Genomic DNA, 27,917 nt, shown 5'->3' with positions numbered 1-27,917 from the left:
GTGAAACCACCGTGATCCACTCACTAGCCATCTGCAAGAAATTTAGCGTCCACAAAAGGGGCCTCCAAGTTTTCGGTAAGTAAAGGAAACTCGTGTGCCTTTCCAGTCGCACGAGTGTGGTGAATGGCCCGTGCTGGAGGCATCGGTCTGCGTAGAAGCGGCTCTCCTCTTCTTAACGCTGGGTAACGCCGTCATGTCTGGACTGAGGGACACACTCGTTTGGAGCAGCCGGGCCAAGAAGGTGAGAAAGGGCAATGCGCATGCGTTTAAAGCAGCCCCCTTCCCCAACTCAACAAAAAAAAACGAAAAAAAATTAGGCGAGAAAGTAGCTTCAGTCTGTCAAACAACTGGGCGAGTTGGTGCATGTTGCTAAATAAAGGCGGCACAAGGACGACGGAGCAAGAAAGGTAACAGATGCGCACCGACAGAATATGGCTCTTTAGTTCTCTGTTTCGTTTATTGTCATGTAGTGTAGTAAGCAGTCATGCAGGCATTGCGGAATCAGGGTGTGGAAGAGCCTTATGGGAAAACACTAGAAGATGTCTATAGCCACTGCACAGATACCATAAAGTCATAAAGTCATAAATCCATAAAGTCAGCAATAAAATTCCAATAAAGAAGGGCGTCAGGCAGGGAGACACGCTCTCGCCAGTGCTATTCACCGCCTGTTTACAGGAGGTATTCCGAGGTCGGAATCGGGAACAGTTGGGAATAAGAGTTAATGGAGCATATCTAAATAATCTGAGATTCGCTGATGACATTGCCTTGCTGAGTCACTCCGGAGATGAGCTGCAAATCATGATCAATGTGCTAGGCAGGCAGAGAGAGCAGCACAGTGGGTCTAAAAAGTAAAATTCAGAAAACCAAAGTAATGTTCAACACTCTAGCCAGGGAACAGCAGTTCACAATTGCCAGCGAAGTGCTTGAGGTGGTAAAGAACGTGCACTTAGGGCAGGTAGTGACAGCTGATCCGGATCATGAGAGGGAAATAACCAGAAGGATAGCAGGTTCTCTCAGGTCCCTCAAGAGGAAAGTGTACGACTGCTGTATCTTACCGATACTCACCTACGAGGCAGAAACGTGGAGCCTAACGAAAAGGGGTTCAGCTTAAGTTGAGGGCAACGCAGCGAGCCATGGAAAGAGCTGATATGTGTAACGTTAAGAGACCGGAAGCGGGCAGAGTGGGTGCGGGAACAAAAATCGTGTTAATGACATGCTCGTCGAAATCAAGAGGAAGAACTGGGCTTGGGCAGGGCATGTAATGTGAAGGCAAGATAACTGCTGGCCCTTAAGGGTAACGGAGTGGATTCCAAGGGAAGGCAAGCGTAGCAGGAACCGGAAGAAAGTTGGGTGGACGGATGAGGTTAAAATTTGGCGGGCATACGGTGGGCGCAGCTGGCAAAGGACAGGTTTAATTGGAGAGACATGGGAGAGGCCTTTTCCCAGCAGTGGGTGTAGTCAGGCTGCTGTATCTGATGACGACGGTGATGAATGCCGCAAAAAGTTGGTAGAACCTATCATGACTAACGAACCCAAACGAAATTTTGCACGAAGGAAAGAAAAGAATGAAAAACTGAGGGATGAAGAAACAAATACAACCTTAAGCCTCAAAACATTATTTTCCTGTTTACGAAAGAGCCCATGAATAAATCGTAAACTACAAAAACAGCTACAGCACGTATAAGATTGGAAGTATTAACCTGACAGTGTTTATTTTGTCAAAATTAGAAGTATTGCTAGAAAGTGGACATGAAAAAGTAAGTTCGTTAGAAGTGTGTAATACAGAAATGCAAAAATTTTCCTTTTCTGCTATTGCATTTCTGAAGTGTGGAGCTGTGTGCTTGTAAGCATGAAAAATGTAGGATATGCTCTCCAGGTTAACAGTAAGCGAAACTGTGTCAGGGCTCGTAAATCTCCGGAGTGAGATCGCTAACCTGTGCTCAATGCGCATGTGTTTGTTGTGCGCGAGCGTAGCACCTGATTCTAGGCTAAGATGACCTACTTTTATATTAGAAGTTATGATTAATATTGCAAGTTCAGCTTCTCCAGCAATCGTCGTAGTCTGATGGAATTTGAAAGTAATACAAACGACGTTTTCAAGATATTTGTCGTACCCTATTGAATTTCGGAGCGTACTAATCTCCTTCGCTGATGCTTCAGTACCAGATGTCCAACGAGGAAGAAAGCCGGTGTCCGGTAGCTGTCACAGCAGGTGCCGTGGTATACAGGTAAGGACTGTTTGACTCACTTGTTCCTAAGTTTGGCTTTAGCCTCGATATTCTCTTGGGTACTTTTTAACACGGAAAAATTGTGACAGGGAAGTTTTTTAGGGAAGTTTATGCTTCAGAAAGTGTTATCCACTGTGAGAAGAAAAAAGGTCCAAGTCGGGGTGCGTTGCATGACGACTACGGTCGGTTAAGTCGCTACAAGTACTTTAATATCAAGGCGACACGAAGGACAACGGAAATTATTTTTTTTTCTTAGTGAATATCGATTGCATGACTGTTTGTGGCTTCGCGAATACTTATTATAGGAGCGCGCGAATAGCACCTTTTCTAAACCGAATTGAACACTGCTACCTAATCCAATACGAATGGTTCAGTTAAAATCCGAAATGAATACAAATAGAATATTTTCACGAATGTTCGATACCTGTATGAATATTCGATGAGCAATCCTGAGGAACAGGGTAGCGATGTTTTTGCAGTTATTTCTGTGTCTGTAAAATGACACGGCACTGATCTCGATTTGGAGGTCGCAACACGATATCAGTGAATTAACTTATTCATTGAAGTGTTATGATTATAGTAGAAGTGGCTTTTGCAGTCGATAACGGCTGATAGTAATCTGATGTCACATCTCAGTGCATGAGACGGGCGAAAGGTTAAGTATGAGGCGTGGTCTCCCAGATCAGGCATCAGTGCCGGTTTTGCTGAACCTGCCTGGGCACTGCCGAGTCGTCCAATCTTTGAGGCCATGTATGAGGATTACGAACGCCGCCACGTGAATGGACCGCACTGTGGCGCTGCATCTGCCAACCCCTGCTTACCGATCGCAGCAGCATGATAATGTGGTTTGTATGGCGCCTTTTTTGGAATAGGCGCGGAAAAAAATTACGGCAGGTCCTATTTTAACAATTGTTCTAAAAATATTCGAAAACTTTAAGTTCTGGAATATTTTCGATAATATTGTTTCGAATAATCTGGACATACACTATTTGAGTCGATCGAATAATCGAATACGAGGATATTCGATTTGGTGTTCGTGATTTTCGAATGTTCACACACCTCTAATTTACCCGGCTGGAAGAGATATATTTACACTTGAAAAAATTTAAAAAGATAATTGTGTTTTCGCCACTCTACTCGAACTCGTATCGTCACCAATCAAAGACCTCTATTATTATCAGCTGGACTTGAATGGCAGTATGACCAATCCTGAGGGACTCGTTAAAACAACAACAAAAAGAAAAACATTAATTGGGCCTCAGTTTTTTTCCTGAATACGGCTGCGGCGAACTTATATTTGCTTCCTTGGCTTTTATAATTTTACAAAAGCAATTTTCTGCGCAAGATGCCTTTTTGCAAATAGAACTAGGTAATGTTTCCACGTAGGCAACTTCAGGTTGCTGCCAATGGCCACTTTATAGGTGCGACATCTTTTTTTTTATAACGAGTTTTTCTTGCGGCGCTCTGTCATAACAAAGTGAGAATAAAGTAAATTGCAAACCTGTACTCGGTTTGTTATAGTACTCGGTCTCATTCAAAAATAGTGGGCGCCTAATCAAAACCCAGACTTTTTTACCGTAACACAAGGAGGCCAATGTGGCGTTTTGGCGGGGGCGAGAACGCGGGAAGTTCTTGAGGACGATGACATCGAGATGACGGCTCGACAGACTGTCAAGTGGTGTTTGGCTGCAGCAATGACGTAGTAGCCTGAAGTACCTGACGGCAGAACGCATCTGTTCCCACCGGAGCACGTTTCAATCCTGGCTCCGAAGTTTGCGTACTGTAACACAAGTCAAGGGATAACGCCTCAACGGGTTCCTCAAGGAATCGCACAAAGTTGCATGGAGTAATCGTACTGATAAGAGCAAGGCGACAATATTCCACGGATTCGAGACGATGCACAAACCGTTGTTATCGCAGGTCCCGCAGAACTGGCGCAGGCAAATATTCTCTTTTTTTCTTTGCTTTTGTTCAGGCTAAAGGTGATTTAAAGTTGTTTGAAGCAAAGTACAACCACTTTGGAGAGAAAAAAAAAACGGTTTTACAGCGCAATATGCGAAAGCCGCCAGGAGACACCAACCTCAGCACGTGAGCTGTGCTGGCCCTGTTTTTCTAGATCAAGGGTGTATGACGCTAGAAATATACGTATGCTAGGAATGACGTCATCGGCAGCCACATGCAGCTGCGTAAAACCTGGAAAACAGGAAAGCCTGGACCAAAAACACTGGCGAAGTCCTTTGAATACTATCTACTCCGGAAACGCAGAGCATGCTGTTTTCCTGAACATTTTGTTTTTCTTTATTAAAGCTGCTGCTCTCAGGAACCACTCCCACGTGCCATGGGACACGAACGGGCTGCTTTATTAGCTATCAAAGCCAATTAAAAAGGGTCGCATGCATTTTGGACATTGTAACGTTTCTGTACTTAGAAATTACCGGCATTGTTAGGCTGTAAGGAGAGCATATTTTGTCTCGTCCTTCTTTTCCTATTCATCCATTATCTTAAGTGTGTTGTCTAAACTAATAGAAAATCGCGCCACTGGCACCAACACAATGAATATTACTTGAGAAATACGTGAATAGAATGAGCCAGCCTATATGGGAGTTCTCAGGCTGAAAGACCTCCTTTTAAACGAGACATTTCTTTATCATTGAGGTTCAAAGAGCCTCCTATGCCTGTTTGCTAAAAAGTTCGCATTGCTTCATAGTCATAAATTTGATTTTTGATGCTTAAGATAAAGCGAAGTACGTATAATGCTCAAAAATTAATGGCAATGTCTTTACAAAACTTATCTAGCAGGGTTAATGTTTGTGTTTTTTTCTGTGTTGCTAATATTGTGTGTGTTTTCTGTGTTGCTAATATTGCTTCCTATTCTGTGTGCCTTTTTAATGTTAACTTTGTTCAGGTATACACAGACTACCAGTATTGTTTTCGGAACATTGCGATGTAACTTCTGTCATGACGCCTATTGTGAGATTAATTTGCCTTGTTTCGATATGGTTATGATACAGTTCGTTGTATTGTTATTCAGCGTTGTTGTATTTTTGGTTGTATTTCCATAGCTAATTCCAGTGCCTTTGCTTTACCCTTACTATTAGTTGTCTATTTTACCATCTTCACCAAAATGATGTATTTTTCGAACTGTTATTACTAACCCTATTTTGCCCTCCTGCAACAATCCCAAATGGGATTAGCAGTATGCATAAATAAATAAATAAATAAATAAATAAATAAATAAATAAATAAATAAATAAATAAATAAATAAAACGCACAGAAAGAGTAGATTACTAAGATTAAGAAAAAAAACTAGAGCATTTGGATTCACAAAAAAATGCAAGTAGGGCAGTTTATTCACAACAAAAATGACGCGTTGTATCTTTAGGCAAACCTTTCGCAATCACTTCCAATGAGTTGCATACCAGTAAGGTAATGAATGATTTAATTCCTACTCTTTAATCCACTTACTTTCTAGAAAACAGGTGTTCTTGTTTTAAATGCAGAAAAGCAGCCACTGTGATTATTGATTTTGATAATATATTGCTTGAACATACTTAAAGTCACAGCAAGAGATATAAAGGTAACAATAAAATCACAGCGTTCAATATGTGCAAAAATGTTGCTTTAATCTGTGATGCTTGAAGCGCCGCATGGACAATGAAAGACGACGACACAGAAGCACTACTCGTAGCTGAAGTTCGTTTTACAAATTCCAGACTCTTTTAAAGGCTGAAAGGACGCCAAAAGATAACAAAGAAAGGAGAAAAACAAGCAAAAAAACAGTGTGTCTTCAGTTATCTTTGTACAGCATATATGTACACAGTTCTCCTAAGGAGTGGGCCGCAGAAGGCTAACCTATGAATATAAGAAATTCCTTTGAATATGAAGGCTTCTGCAATCTCTGTAGAAAGGTTAACTTTGTGCCTAAGCTTGTTTAACTGTTTAGCTTAACATGAGTTGCATCTACGGAATGGACAGTGCTCGGCCACGTAATCTTTCACCGCCGACGAATCTTATTGAGGCCAAGTGCACTCTAAGGGTCACATTAATGCACCTTCCGGTGTTAGCAATTCTATGCTCGACCAGATGATAAAGGAAGCACGCCAAACCGGTGCTTCAGTGCACCGACTAGGTGACATTTTTTGCTCCGTATTCACTTCTTGCGGGCCGTGCAGGCGCGGCGACACGTTTTTTTATTGGATGACACACACTAAGCAAGTTCATTTGGCCCGTAAAAGACAGCGAGAACATTATATCTATCCGAAACGTCTTCAGCGCATGTGATATCCTATGCATGAAAGGAAGCACTAGAGTTCTTTTTCCGTCTGTAGGATCTTTCCTGTCTCGCTCAGTCCTTGTGCCTTTGGTTCACCTAGGCAACTTTTCATACGCCCAGGAAAAGTCATATTTCTGCAGGCGGCCGGCTTTAACTTTACTATATTTCCTTAGAAGCTATCTGACATCAAATGAAAGCTGAACGTGAAAAGTACACCAGGTATAATGAACACACAAGCAATATTTTTGATTGATTTGTTTTACGTTCGAGGAGAACTTCAGGAGAGGCTTTTCCGGCCGAGGCCAGTATAGCCATAAGACATGACCGGGCTGAAAGTAGAACTTAAGGTCTAGAATATGCAGTTTATTATTATCATCATCATCAGCTGCTGCTGCTGCTGCTGCTGCTGCTACTGCGGACTACACCTACTGCAGGGCAAAGAGTATCTTCGATGTCTCCAATAAATCCTGTTCTTTACCAGCTGCGCCCACCCTATGCCTGCAAACTTCTTAATCTCATCCGCCCACCTAACCTTCTGCCGCATTTCTTGATGGTCTTGAATACGCCAATAACCCAGTGGTTTAAGCTGAGCTTGTTGACAAATAGAAGAAAATCCCAAATCTCAAAACCTCAACGACGTCGTCCTGGAAACGATGATGCATGGCAACGTCCACCATACAGACTCTCATGCGACTGAGCACTTCTGGTATCCTCTAGCCGATAGACATACCGCAGCGGCGGGGCTCCCAACGACCGGTAAGGCTCAGAGAGAGCGCAGCTGCGGCGCCTCTCCGCAGCGAGTCACGTGGTATGACGTCACTGGCCAGACCTCCGCTCCACAGGCTCCAGGAGAAACGCGCACCAAACTTGACCTGGGGAGTTTTAGTGCGAAGAGCAGAGCTTTCGTTCTACAAGAAATTAAAAGTAGCCGGCTGCACAGACACCGTTCTAATGTGAAAAATAGGCCATAATAAAGTATGTAAATGAGAGAAAAGCAACAGTAGTGCTTCCTTACGTGCATGGGTATCGTCGAATCTCAAGAACGTTGCGGAAATATACGGTGTGCGTGGGCTTTTTTTACCGCACCAAATGATGTTGCATAGCGAGTGTTACGCAGTGAAAATAAGGGCTGCTGAGCCTGCACGGCGGGGAAGCAGCGGATGCGGAATGAAATATGTGAGCTAGTCAGTCCACAGTCGCTCCGGTGTGGTGTACGTTTTGTTTTGCTGTGTGGCAGACCATACATTGACCAGACCGGCGCTCCCATTCTCTCTTAGCCACGCACTTTATTTCAAGAAAATATAACCCATGTTAGGCTGTCCTGACTAAGCAGAAAACTAAGCTCTCTTTATATAGTATAATGAAAGCGTTTCATAAAAAAAGAGCATCTTCACAAGTCAGAGCCGTGTGGCCATTTCCCTAAAAAAAATTGGCGGTGGTTTAGCTTTGGTTAAACGTGCATGGAGTGATGCGATAGCTACAGCTGGCCGAGTGGAACTTGGTCACGTGACCAAACACGTGACCAACCTCGTGATCAGCCACGGCGCCGCGCCGCCGGCAGCTGCTCCGCACCACGTGACCGACCACGTTACAGTGTGGCGGTGCCGCCACCGCCACGGCGCCGCCACGCCGAAGGCTCGGAATGCTACCGTAATGTAGCTATCGCTACAAAACAAATGGCGAACCTGGATGCTACGTGAAGCTGACTGTACACATCCTGCTTTCTTCGTTTGGGCTTCCTTCTTTCTATATTTTCATTTGCTGCGTTTATTCCTTAAGCCCTTGCACTCGTCTAGTTTTTGGAAATAAGCCAGTTCCAAGTAGCGCTTCTGTGTTGTCTTTGTCTGTGTCTTTGTCGCGTTTCAAGAATCTGAAAATGGACCCATACCATCTTGACGAATTATAACTATAGAAAACTGTTTTCTGGTTTCCAGCAGTAGTAATGTTTGACACAGGAAATTTCTCTGCCTGCGGAAGAGAGGGGCGTCCATTGGAAAGAATCGCGAAGCCACAAGGGATTCGGTACACACAGTAGTACGTTCCGTAAAGTCCTATTCTTTTCTTGGTGGCTACACAACACCGGAAGGAGACAATGCGCTGAAAACTTTAGCGTAGAATCTTATATCAAAATGCTAACTGATGGCCTTTCGTGAGGTTCGCCAAGGCTCTAGGACAGAAAAGGACTTGGTTTTATAGTGCCAAGGCTCTAGGACAGAAAAGCACTTGGTTTTATAGTGCCATGTCCCATTTGACAAACTGAGATGCAGCGAATAGAAAATCGTATTGAATTGGGTAGCTGTACAGATAAATCCTAGTCTTCCGGTTATGGTATGCTTGCCTAAGCGCTAGTATCATTTGTGCTATTGGTTCACAGGACCACCTGGCAGCGAATTACTTATGTTTTTTTTTCTACCCTGCGGTATTACACATTCAGGGTGGATACAAATGTCAGGTCGTATGCCCGAAAACAGCGCATTGTTCTCCTGCGCACCAGCTTTTCGCAAGGATCTTTTGCCGCATACTCGACGGCAGTGTTTAAAAAATGAACGGCACGCCGAATATGCTTGCGCACACGGAGCCTCAAGTATAAGATCTTTTCTGTCTGACGTGCTCTGCCGCTGGTGTGGTTGCCGAGAGTTATGTTTACTTGCCCTCACCATCACCTATGTGCGCTCGGTTTTACTGCTTGGAGTGCAGCCACTCCCGGACACCAGTGCAAAATTTCGGGGCGTTCAACTTTTTACAAAGGACCCTTAAGAGCTTTCTACTTTCTGCATGACGAAAGCCAACATTAGCGTAAACCAAGGAGCATAAAAGTTCTTTTCTCAATTTGTGATTTTCATCAATGGCAGATTAATAGGGTAATTATTTAAAGATCATTGATTAGAATGAAGAAAAACAACCACATGCCGCCGGTGGGATCCTAATCTACAACCTCCGAATTTCGCGTCCGGTGCTCTAACATCTGAGCTACGGCGACGGCTTTACAGTCTTCTGCTTAGGGGGGTATTTATGTGTACTGTAACCGAACCTTGAGCGTGTTGACCAGCGCCGCCCTCGTCATAGCATGCGCTTTATGACCATTGTCAAGTACTACTGCTGTGGTCATAACAGTGCTTGAGGATGGCCATAAAGCGCATGCAGTTTTCAATGAATAAATCACTCGTAGTGCTTATCCTTGTGTCTCTGTGTCCGTGTAGTGGACAACGGCTAGGTCCACGCTGTACGGCACTGCTGCGTGCACGAACACATTTCTTTCTGTGTAGGCAGCCTGCGAAGATTGCTGCTGTCAGTCGCAGGATGCAGTTTCATTTAGGCAGTTTCGGGTACCGCGCTCTTGGGTGTCATACCATGAAACAAGGGAGCCAGTCGGGGCGGGTAAGCCTGGTGTTCCTGAAGCGATATGTCCGTAAGCTTACGCCATTAGCCGACCCACACGTAATGGGATTTAGCATGCAGTATGATGCTTTGTGTCAAAAGCGTCTAACAAATAACGTTAAACAGAAAGGCATTTGGCGCATTACACTGTTCCGCGTACAATGTTTATTACGTTGAACACGTTTCCCAGTTTGCAACAATATGAAGCCATCACTAGTGCAGAGATCGTGCCGCCAGTTTATAGGTACATAAGCAGGGATAATTTTCCTTTCGTTCCAGAAATCTACAGAGCCTGCTAACTTCATCGGCAGTTTTGAAAGACTTTCCCAGAACCAGCATGAGGATGATCACCGCTCCGCTTGTGAGCAAGGTTTACAGCTACGCTCCAAAAAGGTGCGTGGATTCAGAATTATCGTCCCTAAATGCAGATTATTTTGTGTTACATGTAAGCAAGAATTTCAATTTAGCGTGGGGCGGACAAATGTGTATCTTTCTCGTTAGGATGTTTTGTGCATTTGTTGACGTAATTCTTGCATAACTAGGTTAGAACTAATTTTGTTTGCCTCTTTAGTTTACTCCTAGTTCAGCGTTCAGGCACAAATAGAGTAACCGAGCTTAACTACAGAATTAATTTGTGTCTAAAAAACGCGATACCAATAATTTTAAAACTGCAAGAAATAAAGAAATTCTGCGTATTAGTGATTACGTTTGATCCTAGAGCTACCTGTTCAAAATATTCTTATTACTTCACAATTTCACCAGCGCTGCGACTAGGAACAGTTCTTATTACTTGTTCGCTTTATGCAGATTTTTGTTTTTGTCGTGTTTACGTGGCAAGCGACAACAATCTGATCAAAGACCTTAACCATTATGACGACGTATTTATTTGGTCAAACATTTAAGGACGACAATATAAAGAAACCTTGAGGTCTTGCACGTTCCGACTTTTTTCCGGAGTTTCGTCTTCCGCATTCTATGAACGAACGCAGTGCGGTATAAGCAAGGCCTGGCTAGCTGCAAAGCTATTCAGGAAGATTCACTTGTGCGCACAACACACTGTATATGTCCCGACCTACTGTACATAGCAATTCATCGTTGGACAGGGCATCAGGTTTGTTGCAGCAGCAGTAGTCGCCATAAAACGTACCCGCTTTCATACATTATGCGCCACCAGTTTCTTTAGTCTCGCCCGCTGAAGCAAATTTTCTTAAGCTTTGCTATTTATGCAGTCGGGTTCTCTATGACACTTCGTTACTGACCATGGTAGAGGAAAAGGCTTGCGTTCCTATAAAAATAAAAAAGCTGGTAGCTGTGTTACTGTTAATGGACACCAGAAGCGCGTCGTGAGGCAGGACATGGTGTGATTGAAAAGAGGCGAAAGAGATAGAATGCAAGTACTCGGCGCTATGGGTCTAGGGAATGGCTAGAGCAATGAAACCTCTTAATGGACGCGGCCTTCGTTACAGCCCCTCTTGTCACGGACTAAGGATGCCGGCTAGTTTACCGAATATGGGTAGCCGGGCTTTTGCTAGGCTTGCCTGCGGGGACAATTTGAAAGTTTATTTGTAATCTAAAACTCTTCGGTGAGCTAAAATTCAGTTTGGTTATATGTCAACCAGGACGGGCAGAATTATGAAACAGCTCTCTCATGCGGGCCCCGCCGCGGTGGCTCAGTGGTTAGGGCGCTCGACTACTGATCTGGATTTCCCGGGTTCGAACCCGACCGCGGCGGCTGCGTTTTTATGGAGGAAAAACGCTAAGGCGCCCGTGTGCTGTGCGATGTCAGTGCACGTTAAAGATCCCCAGGTGGTCGAAATTATTCCGGAGCCCTCCACTACGGCACCTCTTTCTTCCTTTCTTCTTTCACTCCCTCCTTTATCCCTTCCCTTACGGCGCGCTTCAGGTGTCCAACGATAAATGAGACATATACTGCGCCATTTCCTTTCCCCCAAAAACCAATTATTATTACTCTCATGCCGATTATTCTGCGCTACCTTTAATTCGACGGAGTCAATGCCAGCGGTTTTAAACTTATTTTAAGAAATTTCAAACAAAAACATTAAAAATTCACCTGAAATTGTATGATTTTTCTTCTTTTTTACTGCTTTTTTGTTCTTTCTCACCGTATATCTTCTCAATGAAGTGTTTTTAATACTGAGGTGACTTGACTTGCCTCGCTGGCCTCGAACGTAGAACTATGGATGCACCCTGTACGCTGTACCTAATATTTTAGTGGGCCGTATTCTAATGAAACCATCCTATTTTCACAAAGTGCGGATAATTCTCTACTCTGCTCTTACATTGTAAGCGAATATTCTAGCTCACACTAAAAGCTTTTCTATGGCCCTCATTGACAAAGCTGCCGTAGTGTCATTGGGTGGTGATCATCATCATTCATATAAACAGCTGCTCCGGCTGGAGCCCCAGTACTGTTGTAAATAAAAGCTGAACCTTTTTATCATTATTGAGGAAAGTGAAGTACGGCTGCCTCACGCAGAAATGGAATGATTTTGAGGTCTTCATATCGCCGTGGCATGTTGGAACACACAGTTGTTCATATAATAAAAGAGACGTAGAAGTTATGCGATTGTTCTTCTTACAATTCCTGTCAATATAGCCCCCTTCAGCGCGTCGTTCAAACCCCAGAAGAGCGACAACCTTCCAGTTGTGACGCGGCGCTTGCTTCTGGATTAACGTCACTGCGCGAACGCCCCGCGTCAAAGTTTGAAGGAAGCAACTGTTGAAATATATCAACTCAGGTCTTGGCTGCTTTGTGAGCGCTCTGTGTGGTCACATATGTTCGTTTTTTTTAGGAGAATAATAAAGAGTGATAGTTATTCTCTAATTCTAAGCAGATACACCAGGATGAACCTCACTGGAGAACAAGAGCAGTTGGAAAGAAACTACATGAGCCTTTCCTGACGGATCAGCTGTTTCAATGTGTGTCGTTTTGCTAACTTTTTACACGCTGAACACGATTTTGCCTCCTGCTCGTGTTGCTCCTCTTCCAGCAGCCGGCATAGTAAGGCGAAGAAAAAGCGCTTGTTCATCTGGGCCCTGCTGCGTACCATGTGGCTTGAGGTCTTCTGGACTCTCGCAGCGGACATGACCTACTCAGGCTGCATCCTCGCCAGGACGCTGGTGCTCGAGTGAGTGTTCCCATTGCTGTGCGACAGGAGTCGTTGAATTTGACATCACTCTCCATCTACTTCTCTAGTTTACAGTGTACGCGCGCATGTTTCATAGGCGAAAGGGAGAGGAGAAGCTTAGAGTAGGAACCAAGGACCCAGCAGTCGGAGGCGCTTCCCACCGTGGATTCATATTTATTTTACGAGACGTTCAAGCGATTCGAACTGCCTTCGCGGACTTTTCATACGCTCATGCGCGCAGGCGTGGGTTTTTGTAAAATACGATGCCACGGTGGCTTTCTGCATGGTGCCTCTACGTTACGATTTTAGATTTGGATGGGCGCAAAAATTCTTTCCTGGATCGTGCAAATTTCCCGGTATAAAGAAAAAATAGTGGCTGCTCTGCACTTCGTTGAATAGAGTTTTAACTGTATGTGCTCTGGTGAGGCCTCCCTCCGCCAGCTGTCGCGGTTGGCAAAAGGAGAACTGGAGTAAGGTTAATTACCCTCTCCACTGGAGAGGGAAAGCAAGCAAGGGAGGCAAGATGAACAGAGGGTGACAGGTGATGGTTTGCCGGTGTCGAAATAAGAGCGGGAAATCTCCTTTCCGTTTCGTGCTCACGCAATAGGTGGGTGACTAGCGAAAAGGCGGTTACGTGTCTCGGTGAATCGTGGTGCCGTCCTGCTAAAAAGGAGAACCGGTTCCATGGCAGCTGCAGTTATGTGGAAGGGCCGAAACCGCGTCTCGCAAGCTGAAGCTTTCATTGTCTGTAACAAGTAACCTGTACGAATGGTGCATAAATGCTGTGCTTGGGCACCTACATCAAATTTAGTTTAACAAAATAGATTGGAGGCAATTTTTTCAAACCTTTCCCGCGACATTTTTTATTTTCATGCAAAACAAATATTTTCCCCCTCAACAACATATTCCGGCCTCAAGGAAAACAGTTGCTAGTTTTCCAGCAAAAAAAGCTAGCAGTCAACTTTTTACGCAGTGTCTAAAATTTCGTACAAAATTTCATAAATGATAGAAATAGCAACGCGAACGTCAAGACTTGATTGATGAACACCTGAAAGGTCGTGGCATTCTGTTCTCTTTCGAAGTTGCACATCGTGCTCGAAATCGGGGGAAAGGATTGCTGGAATTACTTGTGCGAAAACCTGTCTGCACAAAAACGAAAGACAGCGTGCTACCCAGCTCACCGTTTCGTGATACCGTGTACTGCATTCGCTACGTGGTATAATACGGCGTCTTATTTGTGACATGGAACATGCTATATTCCCTTGAAACAAAACAATCAATACTAGGTGCAGCCTACTTTTAGATGAGGCTACCGAGTTCTCTTCATCCGCAGGTGTGTGCAAAACGCCTTAAAGGGTTAATCCTAACGACACCATGACGTCACAAGCTGGAGGCTACGACGTGATTCGATTTTACATTCCCTAGCGTAAAGAAAAGTTTTAGACGTCTTTGATCAACTGCATTTTCATGGATGGTCAAATGCGCTCGATGTTTTTCGGAGTCGGAATAAAGGTCGAATGCCGGAAATAAAAACAAAAAACCGCTGGAGGTTTAGCTTGAAGCAAATCACGTATTATTGTGGGCTAGCGTGGTACGCCTTAGCTTTGCATAGTTTATGCTGGCTTTCTTTGGTTCTGCATGGTTTTAACCGGCTTACCTTGGTTGATACATCATACTCTGCAAGTTCGCGTGATATTGCATCATCTTAGTCTTTTTTCTCCAGTAGAAGTGATTACACAATTTGCATTCATAGATCAGTGGGGATCTTCATACCACTTCTGGCGCAGTGGTACCGCGGTCAAGCGACGTCCCACTGCCCTGCGATGGCAGGTGGTGCCATCGGTGGGGCTTGTGCGACCCAGGTTGGTGTCCCGGAGAAGCCTCTCGCGACTAATCATTGATAGATCTGCCACCTGCCACGGTGGGCAGTTTTTTCACAATCTGGTGTACTATTTGGGATCACGTCACACGGTCACGTGACCTAGGTGGCTCCACCTTCCACCCAGGCGGTTGGCACCCAACTCTTCCAGTCCGCCCAAGGAACCAGGCCGACATATTGACAATGGTACATCGGTGGGAAGATTCCCACTTCCCCACCGTGGTAGGTGGGGCAGAAGTGGCTTGAGACAGAAAAAGAGAAAATTTTTTGACGGAGTGGAAGTGCTAGTGCACTGAAACAATGCTTGTTTCTTTACGTATCGGAACAGCTAGGGCCATAGGCAGTGATTTCCGACCCAGAAGTCGCTGAAGACCGCTCCGTCTGGTGAAATATGTCTCTGCTCTAACTTTTGCAGGAGCCTTATCACCGGCACGTCGGACATGGCTTCCATGATATTCCTTTTCGCTGCCACTTGCGTGGGCGAAGCTGTGTTCGTATGCGTGTTCAGCCACTATGGACTGCAGTTGAACGAGCGCCTGTTGATCCTCACGCAGGGTGCTATCTTCAGAAGGGTGAGCTGTAGCGCTGCTTTCTTTCGGCCCTGTTGACCTCTTTTATTTATTTTTTTATTTATTGGTTGCACGATAGCAATTTTCTTCCGACTGTCATGTCAGAAGGGGCGCAAGTTCTGAAATGATATAACATTATAAGGAATGGGGATTACGGCAAGATGATGCAGCTACTTTGAATCAAGGAAAAAGTGGAAAGAGTGAAAATGGTGCTAGCTGAAACGGGAAGCGAGTACTATCAAAGTAGTGCCTTAGGTGTGTTACAGGGTGCATCATATTGGAATGCACCTTGTCCGGTTCTGTTATGCAGGATGAGCCAGCAGCAAGAGGTTTCTTATGGCAGAGACATGCTATATAGATAAAATAAACCACCTAATAGATGCACACAAGAAAACTGAGAAGATAGGATGTTTCCACGATGGAAGGTTGATGTCATCGCGATTGTGAGATGGTCATGTGACTGAGTGCTTTGTGTATATTTTACCCCCGAACTTTCGAATAATCAGCTGGTAGTCCAGCCTATTTCCTATTTTCTTCTCAGTTTTCCTGTGTGCGTCTTTTGGCTCGTTTATTTTTTTTCTGAATACAATGCACAAACTAGCCCAACAACGTGTGTTGCTGTATGCTAAATAGCAATACCTCTAAGGTCTTCGTTGCGATGATGGTCGGAAAGGCCGAGGAATTTTATCAAATGAAAACAAGAAACTTGATGCGTGCCAAGCCAGGGAAAGCAAGCAAAATGTGTAGCCTTACTGGACGACAACTGGAGCTGATGGAAGTGTAGGAAACGCGCACAATGCTTGAAAGGCGAGCGTCAATGGGGGCTTGACAACGATATTATTTCCATGTATTAGCACGACACTATGCCAAACTAGGCTTTCCAATCGTTTTAGGCGATTGTTGACAAGTCTTTGACACACCTCTGTACAATCGTAATGCGAGGTAGAGAGCTGTTTCAAATGAGAAGGCAGCTTTTTGAAATATTCGTTGTGGAAGCATATTGTGCCTACCTGTGTGTGTAGCATGGACGCCTGCTTCAACGCAGCATTCGCTCAGCCAACTAACACGGATAAGCACAGACAGTAGTGCGAGGAGTAGCTATTAAGAAACTAGAAGTGGCAACGATGTTAGTCTACTGCAAACCTTGCAAGGACTTTAGCAGGGTGAAAAGTTTGGCTGGTTGGTGCATGATCTTGTGGCAGGAAGTGCATGATCTGCATGCATGATCTTGTGGCAGGTCTCGTGATGCGCTGTTCCGGCCACAAGATCTTGCAAGGACTACCTTCGCATTTTGTACGACTTGCAGCATGGACAATTTTAAATTCTGTCATGTACCTTAGGCTGCCGAGCACTGATGTTATAAAGGAAAACCAGCCTTCCCCTTTGCACTCTGTGGCCTTCAGACTCCTCTTTCCTTGACTTCGCTCAGGCACTGCGCTTCACTCCGTCGTCTCGCGCTGCTCACACGACGTCCAAGGTGGCCTCAGTGCTGAGCGTGGACTGCCCGATGCTGTCGCTGGCGGCGCAGCTTCTCGCTCCGCCCATCTGCGGTTTGGCCCTGGTGCCCGTGGCCGTGTACATGTTGGCACGCAGAGTGGGTCCCGCGCCGGCGCTCTGTTCAGCCGCCTGGCCCGCGCTCGTCACGCTGATCTCAGGAGCTCTCTACCCGCTTCACGTGCGCCTGCAGGTATCTCTGATTCTATCACATTTGGGGGGGCACGCGGAATGAGGACTATCAGATAGTATTACTGTAACAATAGAACTCAGGATGAGTTGAAGAATGCTCAGAAAATGCTCACTTCCTCCGACAGTACCGTTTAACAGACAGAAATAAAGAGGAGGACGGAAGGCATGGCTGTTAACCAGAAGACTGTTTAACAGTGCGGGCAACGGCACAAGGGAAACAACCCAAGAAGTACGAACAAGGCAAGAAGCCAACCAAAACAAGATTTGGCGGGAGCTGATAGTCAGCGAAACCAAGGAGCATAGAGAATTGTTCCTTTCTTAACTTCGTAGTTTTCATCAATGGCAGATTATTAAAAGCAGAAGAAAAAACAACGACATGCCGCCGGTGGGATCCGAACCCACGACGTCCGAATTTCGCGTCCGGTGCGCTATCAACTGAGCTGCGGCGATGGCGGTCCAATCTTACGCTTTCGGGGGTATTTAGGTGCACTAATTGGTGCAATTTCGGTAAGGTGAAATTGAGATGCTTGAAGTGATCGGAAGTAGGCAAAGGGAGGCTATATCAAGGCATTGCAGGTCTTCTCTGTTCTATAAGGGAAGTTTAAAATATGAAATACGTTTTCATGAGGAAGTAGCGTTTGTCGGTCAATAATTCGGTAAGTGCAACATCCCAATCCTCATGTGTTTTTCAAGGATAAAAGCTAAGGAACAACACCTTAGCAATCTGCGATTTTCTGATGACATTGACTCGTTCAGTAACCCAGAGTTCGAAATGAGAAGCATGATCCAGCACCTAGACCGGCAAAGCGGCATGGTGTGTCTAAACATTAACACGAACAAACCGAAGGTGATATTCAACAGTCTCGAAACAATTTACATTGAGCAGAAGGCATTGGAAGTCAAAATCTTATACATGTACAGCCTTTTGCAAAAGAATACAGGCCGCAGGGTCTGATTCTGTGCCTTGTTGTGCATCTAGTTGTGCACTGGGAGTGTCATAATCTATTGCAGTTGAGATGAACTGTAGCCCTCTTCCTTCCAGAAGTTAGGGCTTCCACGGATGTGTGCACAACGTGGCTTAGAGGCAAACGGCATGGACTGTATATTGTTGACGAAGGCAGTACTTACGGCAGCAAGTGACCACAGATGTGAACCACGAGACTGAAATAGCGAGGAGAGTAAGAATGGAATGATGTGCATCTGGCAGGGGCTATGAGATGGTGATAGAGGCTTTTAACCATATGCCTCAACAGGAACTTACGCCACAGTTGTATGCAATGATGCAAACCTATGGGACAGAAATCCGGACGCTAACGAAACGGGTAGAGCACGAAACGAGAACAGCGCATTTAGCTGTGGAAAGGAAAATTAGAGTTGTAACGTTACTAGGCGTGAATAGGGGAGGGTGGGTTATGGAACAAACGCGAGTCGGCGATACCCTAGTACAACTCAGAACGAAGAAATGTGCATGGGCAGGCATGTAATGCGAATAAAACATAACCGGTGGTCGCGTAAGGAAACGGAGTGAATTCCAAGACAGGAAGAGCGTAGCGGGTGTCGTCAGGGGGTGACACAGCCAGGTGAGAATAGGATGTTAGAGTGGAGAAGGTGGTTGCTGTTGTGTAATTGAAGATATGGGAGTGGTCTTTCCTTCGAAGGTTTTCAGGCTGACGATGATGATGTATTGATTAGTTATATCGTTTAGTGAAGCAGCCATTCTTTACTATTTGCCCTCAATTTCATTAAAGCTCCGCGTGGCAACTTAATTCATATAGCGACTAGGCACTATCATTTTCCAACACTTGCAAACGCATTTTGGTGTAGCAGCGAGAAATTACTTTCCAAAGCTTTTCAATACGCTTGCAAACTTCTACGAGCAACGATAATGTGTCCTGCAAGGTAGGTTTAGTAATAAACCTAAAATTTAAAATAAAATAAAAGATGCCTACTTTCATCTCTTCACTGAAAGTACACGTGGTGGTGCGTGGCCTTTTCAAGTTCTTGCAAGCTGACGAAAAAACCTTTTCTCGCAAAGAAGCCTACATTCGAGAAGCCAACCCAGTTTTTGTTTTGAATGGTTGGCTATTTTGAGGCGGAATAATTTTATGCTAGAATAAAAGCTCCTCTGCGTACTGAATTTCCGCAACATTAATTCCTCAAATAGAATGGAATGCATTTTTATTCTGTTTGCGGACGTCACGTTTCCGAAAAATAACTTTACGGCATATATCATACGCAAACTGCCGCTAGTCCCTATTTATCCCGAACAAAAAGGTCACGCTTTGAAAGTGAAGGAAGTTGCTTTTAAAGGTGACGTTTTCCTTATTTTTTCGTTCAGATAGCTTGCGCCTAGAATCTTTTTCCGCATAAATTTGCACAAACTACATCCGTTGACGCTTTTCACAACCCTTTGAGTGTGCAAATACTCTGCATTTTTTTTAATTAAATCCCTCTACTGTATTGCCAAATGACAATACATGTCATGAATAAATAAATAGATAAAGAAATAATTAAGTGCATAAAAGCGGTTTTTCATGCCGGCCCTGAATTTCTGCGACTTTACGACTATACATAGTGGTTGCGATAGCCTCGTGAATTGAACGCGCTCACCGACATGCCCTGGATGAGCTCGTGGTTTTTCTAATTGCTCGCCGTCTATATATGAGTCACCGGTACGGGGAACCCTTAAATTTTGATGCGACGGGCAGGGGATTGTGTGAAGTGATGCTATAAAAGCCCTTTAGTGCCTATGCCCCACTTTAAGTTGAAATTACTGACGCATGCTATCCCTCTTTTTTCATTTTTCACGGGGCCAAAGTAAAGTCTGTTTCACTTTTTACATCTCGACTGATGCACGCTTGGTTAGCCCAATGCTACACACGCTCAGTAAGATGTCTCTACGAATTAGGCCAATTGAAAAGATGCTGCCACGGCCGAGTGGGACCATGGCTTCTACAAGAGGGAAAAACTAGAACAGGTCTTTACACGACGTGCAAACCACAGATGAAAATGATGGTGACGGTGAGAACGCTTATTAAAAACCAAAAAAGCTTGGGTTACGGGAAGATAGATCAGGTCGCTAGTACGGGACAGCGCTGGTAAAAAGCCGCTGCCCGTGCTGCTTATACGTGAGAAAAAGTGACACAGATGGCATATTAATGGCCACGCAGTGGCCACGCGGCATTGTTGCACGGTTCTTACAATGTTGGTCAAATGTTTTGGGGAATCCCCTAAGGTGGATTAAGTTTGTAATAAGGGAGTAATTACTCATTGGCATCCACCCGAGCGCAGCCAGACGGTTACAAAAGAAAGCTATACAGCTTTCTCAGAAACTTCGCACTTAAAGAAAAATTCGTCCTAGCTCGGGGCCCAGGATGTTAACTCCGGACCAGGACGAATTTTTCTTTAACTGCGAAGTTTCTGAGAAAGCTGTATAGGTTTCTTTTGCAGCCGTGTGGCTGCGTTCGGGTGGATGACAGTGAGTAATTACCCCCTTATTACGCTTCTTACGAATGCTTAGCACTCAATGACCCTGTTGTAATAACGTGTTATGTGCGAACGTGACTTGGTGCACGTACAGTGTCACACTTAAATGCCAGAGCGGTGTGACGCGAGTAACATTTGCAGTTAACGTCGACACCACCAGCCCAAGGAAGCACTCCTGGCGTAGCTAAGGAAGTAGAGTGGAGCATTCCCTGCCTGTCCTTTCTTACTCCCGAGTCGTTGGCGATATCAGTGAAGCGACAGTTCCAGTAGCTGATGTCTTGCAGGGGCGCAACATCAAGCACCGCGACGAACGTGTGGTCCGCACCATGGACGTGCTCAGCTCCATTCGCACGGTCAAGATGAACGCCTGGGAACGCACTCACCTGGAGGGAATCAAGCGCGTCCGCGAGCGGGAGCTGAGGGACGTGTTCGCCATGAACATGCTCAACTCATTCCAGGACGCTTTCAGCGGTGCTTCCGGAGCCATGGTAAACGGATGAAGGCTTTCCTGATTTGCAGAATTTCCGATTTTTATTAATCACATTGTCTTTATAATGTGTAATTAAGGCGAAAAACCAGACGACGTACAAAAAACTTTGAGTAGGCATTAATATAATGAAGCAGAACTTCTTCCCTGAGGGGCAGTAATTTCTGCACAATTGCAGAGCGGCCCGTCAAGCATCAGGAACTTTCGGATAATGGTGGCGCTATCTGTTAGGGGCGTAGGATAATAGCGGGGAGCCAGTGTGCATGCGCAGGACAATAACCGAAGGGAAGGGCGTTATTGTCCGGCGCCTGCGCACTGGTCCTCCTCTATTCCCCCATTGCGCTAACCCATAGCATCACCCTATTCTAAAGGTCTAATAGAAGTGGCTATGACGTGACTCCAGAATCTTTGTGGCGAAAAACCAACTATGCTCGGCGACAGGGCAGTTCAGTGCAAAAAGAAACGCCGTGATTATGAGAACAATCTTCCTCGTTACAATGAGACTATCTCTCAGGATACGCAACCAATTTCTGTTTTAGGGACAAAAATTTTATCTTCCCTTCCCACTATTCAGGAGACCTGGAATATTTGTTTGATCTTAATAGCATCGACCAATTGATATCAGATGTTGCATCGGCGCTCACAGTATGCACCTTACTTATTATGCAGTTCGGGCGAATGCCCGCACGATATTGCAGCCTTGTGCCCTCAGGTTGCCGTGTACTTTATTTTGCCCTTGAAAATGAAGCAATTTTGAAACCAGCCAAACCAGCACCTTTTTCCCTCGAACCCTTCAACTTATAACTATTCCATACGTTATCTGACCTTTATCATTAGTGCCATTTATGGCTGATTGATTGACGCCATTGATGAACTTCTCGTCACTTGATATGCCATTGCTGAGCGAAGTCACTCTTTGGTGGTGTCTATCCCCAAAATGTTCACCGAGCTGTGCATGCGCTTCCTGCAGATGATCCTGGTTATGTACGCCACGTTGAGAGTCGTAAATCCGGGACGGGTGCTGAATGCTGCGGAGTCCTTCGCTGCCATTTACCTGCTTTCGCTGATCGAGACGATCGTCTTCTGCTTCTCAGTCACAATCAGGATGGGAACTGCGGTAAGGCCCTTCTATGAAGCTACCCTTGAGGAAATTCGCACTTTCTAGTCGAGTCAAAACATCAGGGACAGTAGACAAGTGGCGGTTCAGGACCATGAGTACAACTTGGTTAGAAAAAGCTTATTTGACATTTACGATAGGAATAAGCAGCAACGAGACGCAAGAGCGATGAAGGTATCGAACATTAAGTAGTGTCAATTTCCTCTGTCTTTCACCCAACAGGTGAGACTTTTTAGCGCAAAATAACAGGGAAAACTGGTGTTATGATCAAGGAGACCATGACTGGTGCTGTGTTTCGTCGCCAGTCCTGGTGGTCCTTTTACGCTGAAAAGTCTATTACACAATGAATTAAAAGAAATGTTTGTTCGAGCTCACTCCTGAATTGTTTTTATTTTTCGCTACTTACAATTCTTTGACGCAATCTCGCCTAGGATAGATAATGTGAGCGCGCAAACTGTAATGCTTTAGTTGGTGCGGGACAATACGGGGAGCATTCGAGAATCCTTTAGAGTGCCCAGTAGTAAAAATGCGAATAATCACTTACAGAATCACGAGTTGACGGTTATTGAGGACGTTTATAGTTGAAAACCGTTCCTTGACAATCCTTCCTAAGATTTTATTTCCGCATTTAGAATAGTTCCATTTCAATGAGTTCAGGGGAATCCCCAAGTGGAATATATTTCAATGGAAGCAATTGTTTATGCAAATAATCCCCAAGACAGTTCTGCGTTTCGCATCACTGATCACTGGCTTTAATTCCACCGGATCCATTCAGCGCCACCTGATTGGGTGCTCTTAGATATCAACAGCAGCCGAAGAACGGTCGCTGATACAGCGCGAAATCGCCGGGACTATAAAGTCCGTCGATGCGGAAAGTATCGCCACTCTGTGAACGCTGCCGCCGCGGTGTCAAGCTTCGGACTTGCTTCTTGCTCGCCTCACCAGGTGGAGCTCTTCTGCGCGATTATTGGCGCCTCGTGCTGTCGCCCTGGAGACGGGCGTGAGCCGCCCGTTTGCTTGTTTTGTTCTTTTTTCTCGAGGCCATTTGAAGACCGACTGGCCGTCTGTCATTAAGGCGGGTCTATCTCCTCCGCGCTTCGGTTTTTTTCTTGAGCCGCGCGGATCGTGAGTTTACGTCAAAGTCAACATCTCATCCTCGAGTTTAATTACAGCCGATGCTGTCAACACTGAAGATTTGTTTCCGCTGCTCGTACAGATACACCATTCGGCCATTCGGCTGTCATACACAGCTTTAAGGGACTCTGCTCTTAGCTATGCATGTACAGTCACAGACATAATAATGTGACATTCCTTGTGTGCTACGAGGTACATTCCTTGTGTGTGCTACGAGGTACATTCCTTGTGTGTGCTACGAGGTACATTCCTTGTGTGTGCTACGAGGTTCCACGTTCGACGGCGCGGCGTAGACGGAGACCCAGATGACAGGCATCATCAATTACCCAGCCATGCTCGTTGAGAGTGACAACCAGAACGAAGGGGTTTAAGCCCAACCGGACCCAACCGGACCCGCCGCCGCCGCCGCGGGGAAACAGGCTTTATCCTCCCCAATTGGCGTGGCGGTTCCAGGTGCGGCCCTCCCGAGCACATTCCAGGACAAGGGAACTGTCAGCGATCCAGAGCGCGCCTTACCTTGAGGAGCGAGTGTCAGTTGATGGATGAAGAATGGAGGCCGGTGACCCGCGGGAACTGTCAGCGGGCCAGAGCGCGCCGTACCACAGCCGACGCTATGCGCTACCGCGAAGACAACCTTCTTTCCCTCGGACTAAACACGTGAGGGGGGCGAGACAATAAGTGCGGTGGTATGTTTGTGCGCCCAAGTGAAAGCCCTAGCCCCCCCCCTCCTTCCCCTCCGGCGTGGGCGTCCTCACCCTAGGGAGTGTGGAGAAGAGGATATAAAAATCGAGAAGCAGTACGGAAGAAGCACGCTCAGGACGACATCGTTCGCCAAGAGGGCCTTCAGCGCCGAAGCCCGACGGCGTGCAGCTTCTGCCAGCAACCGCTCGAGCCCAACTCCGGAGCCACTCCATCGCCCCCATGAAGTCGTCGGCACGTAAACTCGGACGCCCCAGCCTCTGACGTGTAATCTTAATCATGTGTAATTATTGAATATACCTGTTTGTTTAAACTGAGCCATACGGTGTCTCTTTGCCTCTCCGTCCCGTGTGGACCTGCGCATTATGGGGGTCATCACACTGGTGTGGCTGGTCGATGAGGCGGTCGTCCTTCCTTGGTCGGAACACATTTTGTACGCGTTTGTGCCTTCAGATGTAGAGAGCGGCGCCGTGGGAGTGCTTGAGCCGGTCGACTCTCTCAGCAATGGCCTGAAGGCAGCCGCGTGCCTCGTGACAGTTAATGACGCCCACAGAGTGCCCCTATGGGTGGTTAACTGTAGCCAGCAGCCACTGAGCCTTCCCAAGAACAAAACATTGGCTTTCTTCACCTCTGCGATAGAGAAACGTGAGCCCACCGATACGGTACTCGCAACTGTAGAGCATGCTAGTCCTCCGGCTGCTCCAAAGGTGTCATTCGATCTTTCTCACGTAAATTCCAGGGAGAGGGAGGCTCTGGCTGGTTTGCTGAACGACTACTCGGAGGTATTCGCCGCGTCCAACCTGGATTTGGGCTGCTGTGGCGTTATAAAGCACAGGATAGAAACCGGCACTTCATCGCCCGTTTACCAGCGTGCGTACAGGATTCCTTACTCCCAACGTGGGGAGATGGAGCGGCAGGTGCAGGACCTGATTGATCGCGGCATTGTCGAACACTCAAAGTCACCCTGGGGAGCACCAGCACTATTGGTGGAAAAGCCAGATGGCTCGTATCGATTGGTAGTGGACTACCGCAAACTAAATGCCGTAACTCGCATCGATCCATACCCCATCCCCAATATACAGGAGACGCTTTCTCAGCTGGGCTCTGCCAGGTACTTCACGGTAGTGGACATGGCGGCGGGATTCTGGCAGATAGCAATGGATCCGGCAGATGCCGAGAAAACGGCATTCAACACGCCCTCAGGGCACTATGAATGGAAAAGAATGCCGATGTGTCTGGCCAACAGCCCTGCTGTCTGGCAGAGAACCGCTGATGTTATCCTGGCAGGTCTTCTGGGGAGGCTGTGCTTCGTGTATATGGATGACATTATCATATACAGTGACAGTTTTGAGAACCATTTGCGCGATATTGAGCAGGTTTTGGTGCGACTAAGAGGAGCGGGTCTCAAGCTGAAGCCCTCTAGGTGCCAATTCCTCAAAAACGAGGTGAAATACCTCGGGCACGTTGTTTCAGCTGACGGCGTGCGACCGGACCCTGAGAAACTAAGGTGTGTCTCGGATTTTCCATCCCCGACTAGCGTTCGCCAGGTCCGGCAGTTTCTCGGCCTGATCGGTTACTACCGAAGGCACATAGAGGAGTTCGCCAAGCTCGCTAAGCCGCTCACCGCCTTAACAGCCAAAAATGTCGCCTTTCGCTGGGAAGAAATCGCGGAGAATGCTTTTGGGGCCCTGAAAAGGAAGCTAATGAGTGCACCGCTGTTGCGCCACCTGGATTTTAATTTGCCCTTCGTTATGGCCACAGATGCATCAAAGTTCGCAGTTGGTGCCGTGCTATCTCAGGTTATCAAGGGCAAAGAACATCCCGTTGCTTTTGCTAGCCGACAGCTGAGCCCCACAGAGCAAAAGTACGGAGCTACGGAAAGGGAGTGCCTCGCCGTTGTCTGGGCAGTAAAGCACTTCAGATGCTACCTTTACGGCCGCAAATTCAAGCTAGTCACAGACTGCCATCCTCTGAAATGGGTGATGAGTGTCAGGGACCCTAGCTCGCGACTCGCTAGATGGAATCTACACCTGCAGGAATACTGCTTTGAAGTTGAGCACAAGTCAGGAAAGACACATCTGAATGCTGATGCACTCAGCCGCACAGCTGCCGTGGCAGCTATAGATGAGTTTGTCCCCGTAGTCGACCCCGCCGAATTACGCACAGAGCAGTGCAAAGATCCTGACCTGAAGCGAATAATCGAAAGCTTAGAGGGCGCACCGTCTCACCCCGAACAGCTAGGTTATTTCATTGACAAAGACGGCACCCTGTGTCGGCGCACGAGGCCAACCAGGAAAGGGAGACCAGAGAAAACCGCTTGGGAGAGAGTCGTCATACCTCGGTCGTGGACAGAAAGGGTTCTTCGCGCGTTTCACGATGCGCCATGCGCCGGTCATTTTGGCGTAGCGAAGACACGCAGGCGTGTGGAGCGTTTGTACTTTTGGAGTGGCATGCGACAGGATGTTAGAGACTACTGTGCGAAGTGTCATTCCTGTCTCGAAAGAAAAACACCCAAGGGACGAAGACCAGCTCCAATTCAGCCGTTCTCTGAGGTTTCGGCTCCCTTCGAGCGGACAGGTATGGACATAATGGGCCCATTGCCCACGACCACTTCCGGAAACAAGTACATTTTAGTATTTGTCGATCACCTTTCAAAATACGCGGAAGCGGTAGCACTCCCAGATCAGAAGGCAGACACGGTTGCAAGAGCATTTGTCGAACAGATCGTGCTCCGACATGGACCCCCGAGGCAACTCTTGACAGATCGGGGAACGAACTTCGTGTCGCAGCTAATGAGGAGAGTTTGCGAGCTGCTTAAGATCGCTAAGAAGCAGACAACACCGTACCATCCGGCTTGCAACGGCGCGGTGGAGCGACTGAACCAAACCGTGGCCGGGTTCCTGTCGCATTTTGTTTCGCGCGACCAGCGGGACTGGGACTTGTGGCTCCCGTATGCAATGTTTGCCTACAATTCCGCAGCACACGAGAGCACGGGCGAATCGCCATTCTTTCTTCTCTACGGCCGAGACCCGGACCAGCCTAGTGAAGTGCCAGAGGGCCCCCGTCGTGTCCCATACGCTTCACTGGACGACTATAAGGTGGAGCTAGAATCGCGCTTGCAAGTGGCGAGGGACATCGCAAAGGAGGCCTTAAAGAAAGCGGCGAAGCGCAGGAAGGAGGTGCACGATCGCAGTGCTAGAGACGCGCCGTTTAATGTGGGGGACAGCGTGTACATTGAAAACTGCCAAAGGCAGATTGGGCTAGCTCGTAAGTTCCAGACGAAGTGGAGAGGACCGTGCGAGGTTGTCGAGAAGCTTTCTCCGGTAAACTTCAGAGTCCGAGACGTGAACCGGCGCTTGATAAGGATACACGCAAATCGCCTCAAGTCGGCACCGGTTCAGTATTCACGAAATGAGGAAAGGGAAAGCGCGGATTTTGATGGGGACAGAAGTGAAGCGGAGCGCGCAGATAGTTCGCAAGAAACGCCCTCTCCTGCATTTGTTCGGCAGGCGCCAGAGGTGACGGCCGGAATGCCACCGGATTTACTTCATGCATTGCTAGAAGAAGAAGCGCGCGAGGTTGCCGCGCAGATAACGCCAGGAGAGGCTCCTGCCACGAGCCCTCGCGAGTCCCAAAGCAGACAAAGGGTCACAGACTGTCTTAGTATGACTCATGAAGGCCGATATCCGCTGCGAAATCGGAAAGCTAAGTCGGACTAATGGTGTAAACAGAGCGGAGTTGTGAACTGGTCAGAATTGTGTAATGCCGCAGCTCATAACATTGCTATATGCGTATGTGTTAAGTTATCGGAGTTAGTAGTTAAACCTTTCT

General features: G+C 46.6%; 1 protein-coding gene across 1 annotated transcript in view; it reads left to right on the top strand.

Moving 5' to 3' along the window:
* Positions 1 to 27,917, top strand: part of LOC144107840 (ATP-binding cassette sub-family C member 2-like) — a 91,462-nt gene that overhangs the window by 23,243 nt on the left and 40,302 nt on the right. The window contains exons 5-12 of the mRNA XM_077641053.1: positions 107 to 241; positions 2,161 to 2,228; positions 10,160 to 10,273; positions 12,892 to 13,029; positions 15,324 to 15,480; positions 16,907 to 17,164; positions 20,934 to 21,137; positions 22,107 to 22,253. Coding sequence (XP_077497179.1) covers positions 107 to 241; positions 2,161 to 2,228; positions 10,160 to 10,273; positions 12,892 to 13,029; positions 15,324 to 15,480; positions 16,907 to 17,164; positions 20,934 to 21,137; positions 22,107 to 22,253 — 1,221 coding nt within the window. The remainder of the gene's footprint in view (positions 1 to 106; positions 242 to 2,160; positions 2,229 to 10,159; positions 10,274 to 12,891; positions 13,030 to 15,323; positions 15,481 to 16,906; positions 17,165 to 20,933; positions 21,138 to 22,106; positions 22,254 to 27,917) is intronic.

This window comes from Amblyomma americanum, chromosome 10 (genome assembly GCF_052857255.1).
Source record: "Amblyomma americanum isolate KBUSLIRL-KWMA chromosome 10, ASM5285725v1, whole genome shotgun sequence".
Lineage (NCBI taxonomy): Eukaryota > Metazoa > Arthropoda > Arachnida > Ixodida > Ixodidae > Amblyomma > Amblyomma americanum.
Note: the sequence above shows the minus strand (reverse complement) of the source record. Positions and strands in the feature narration are given on the sequence as shown.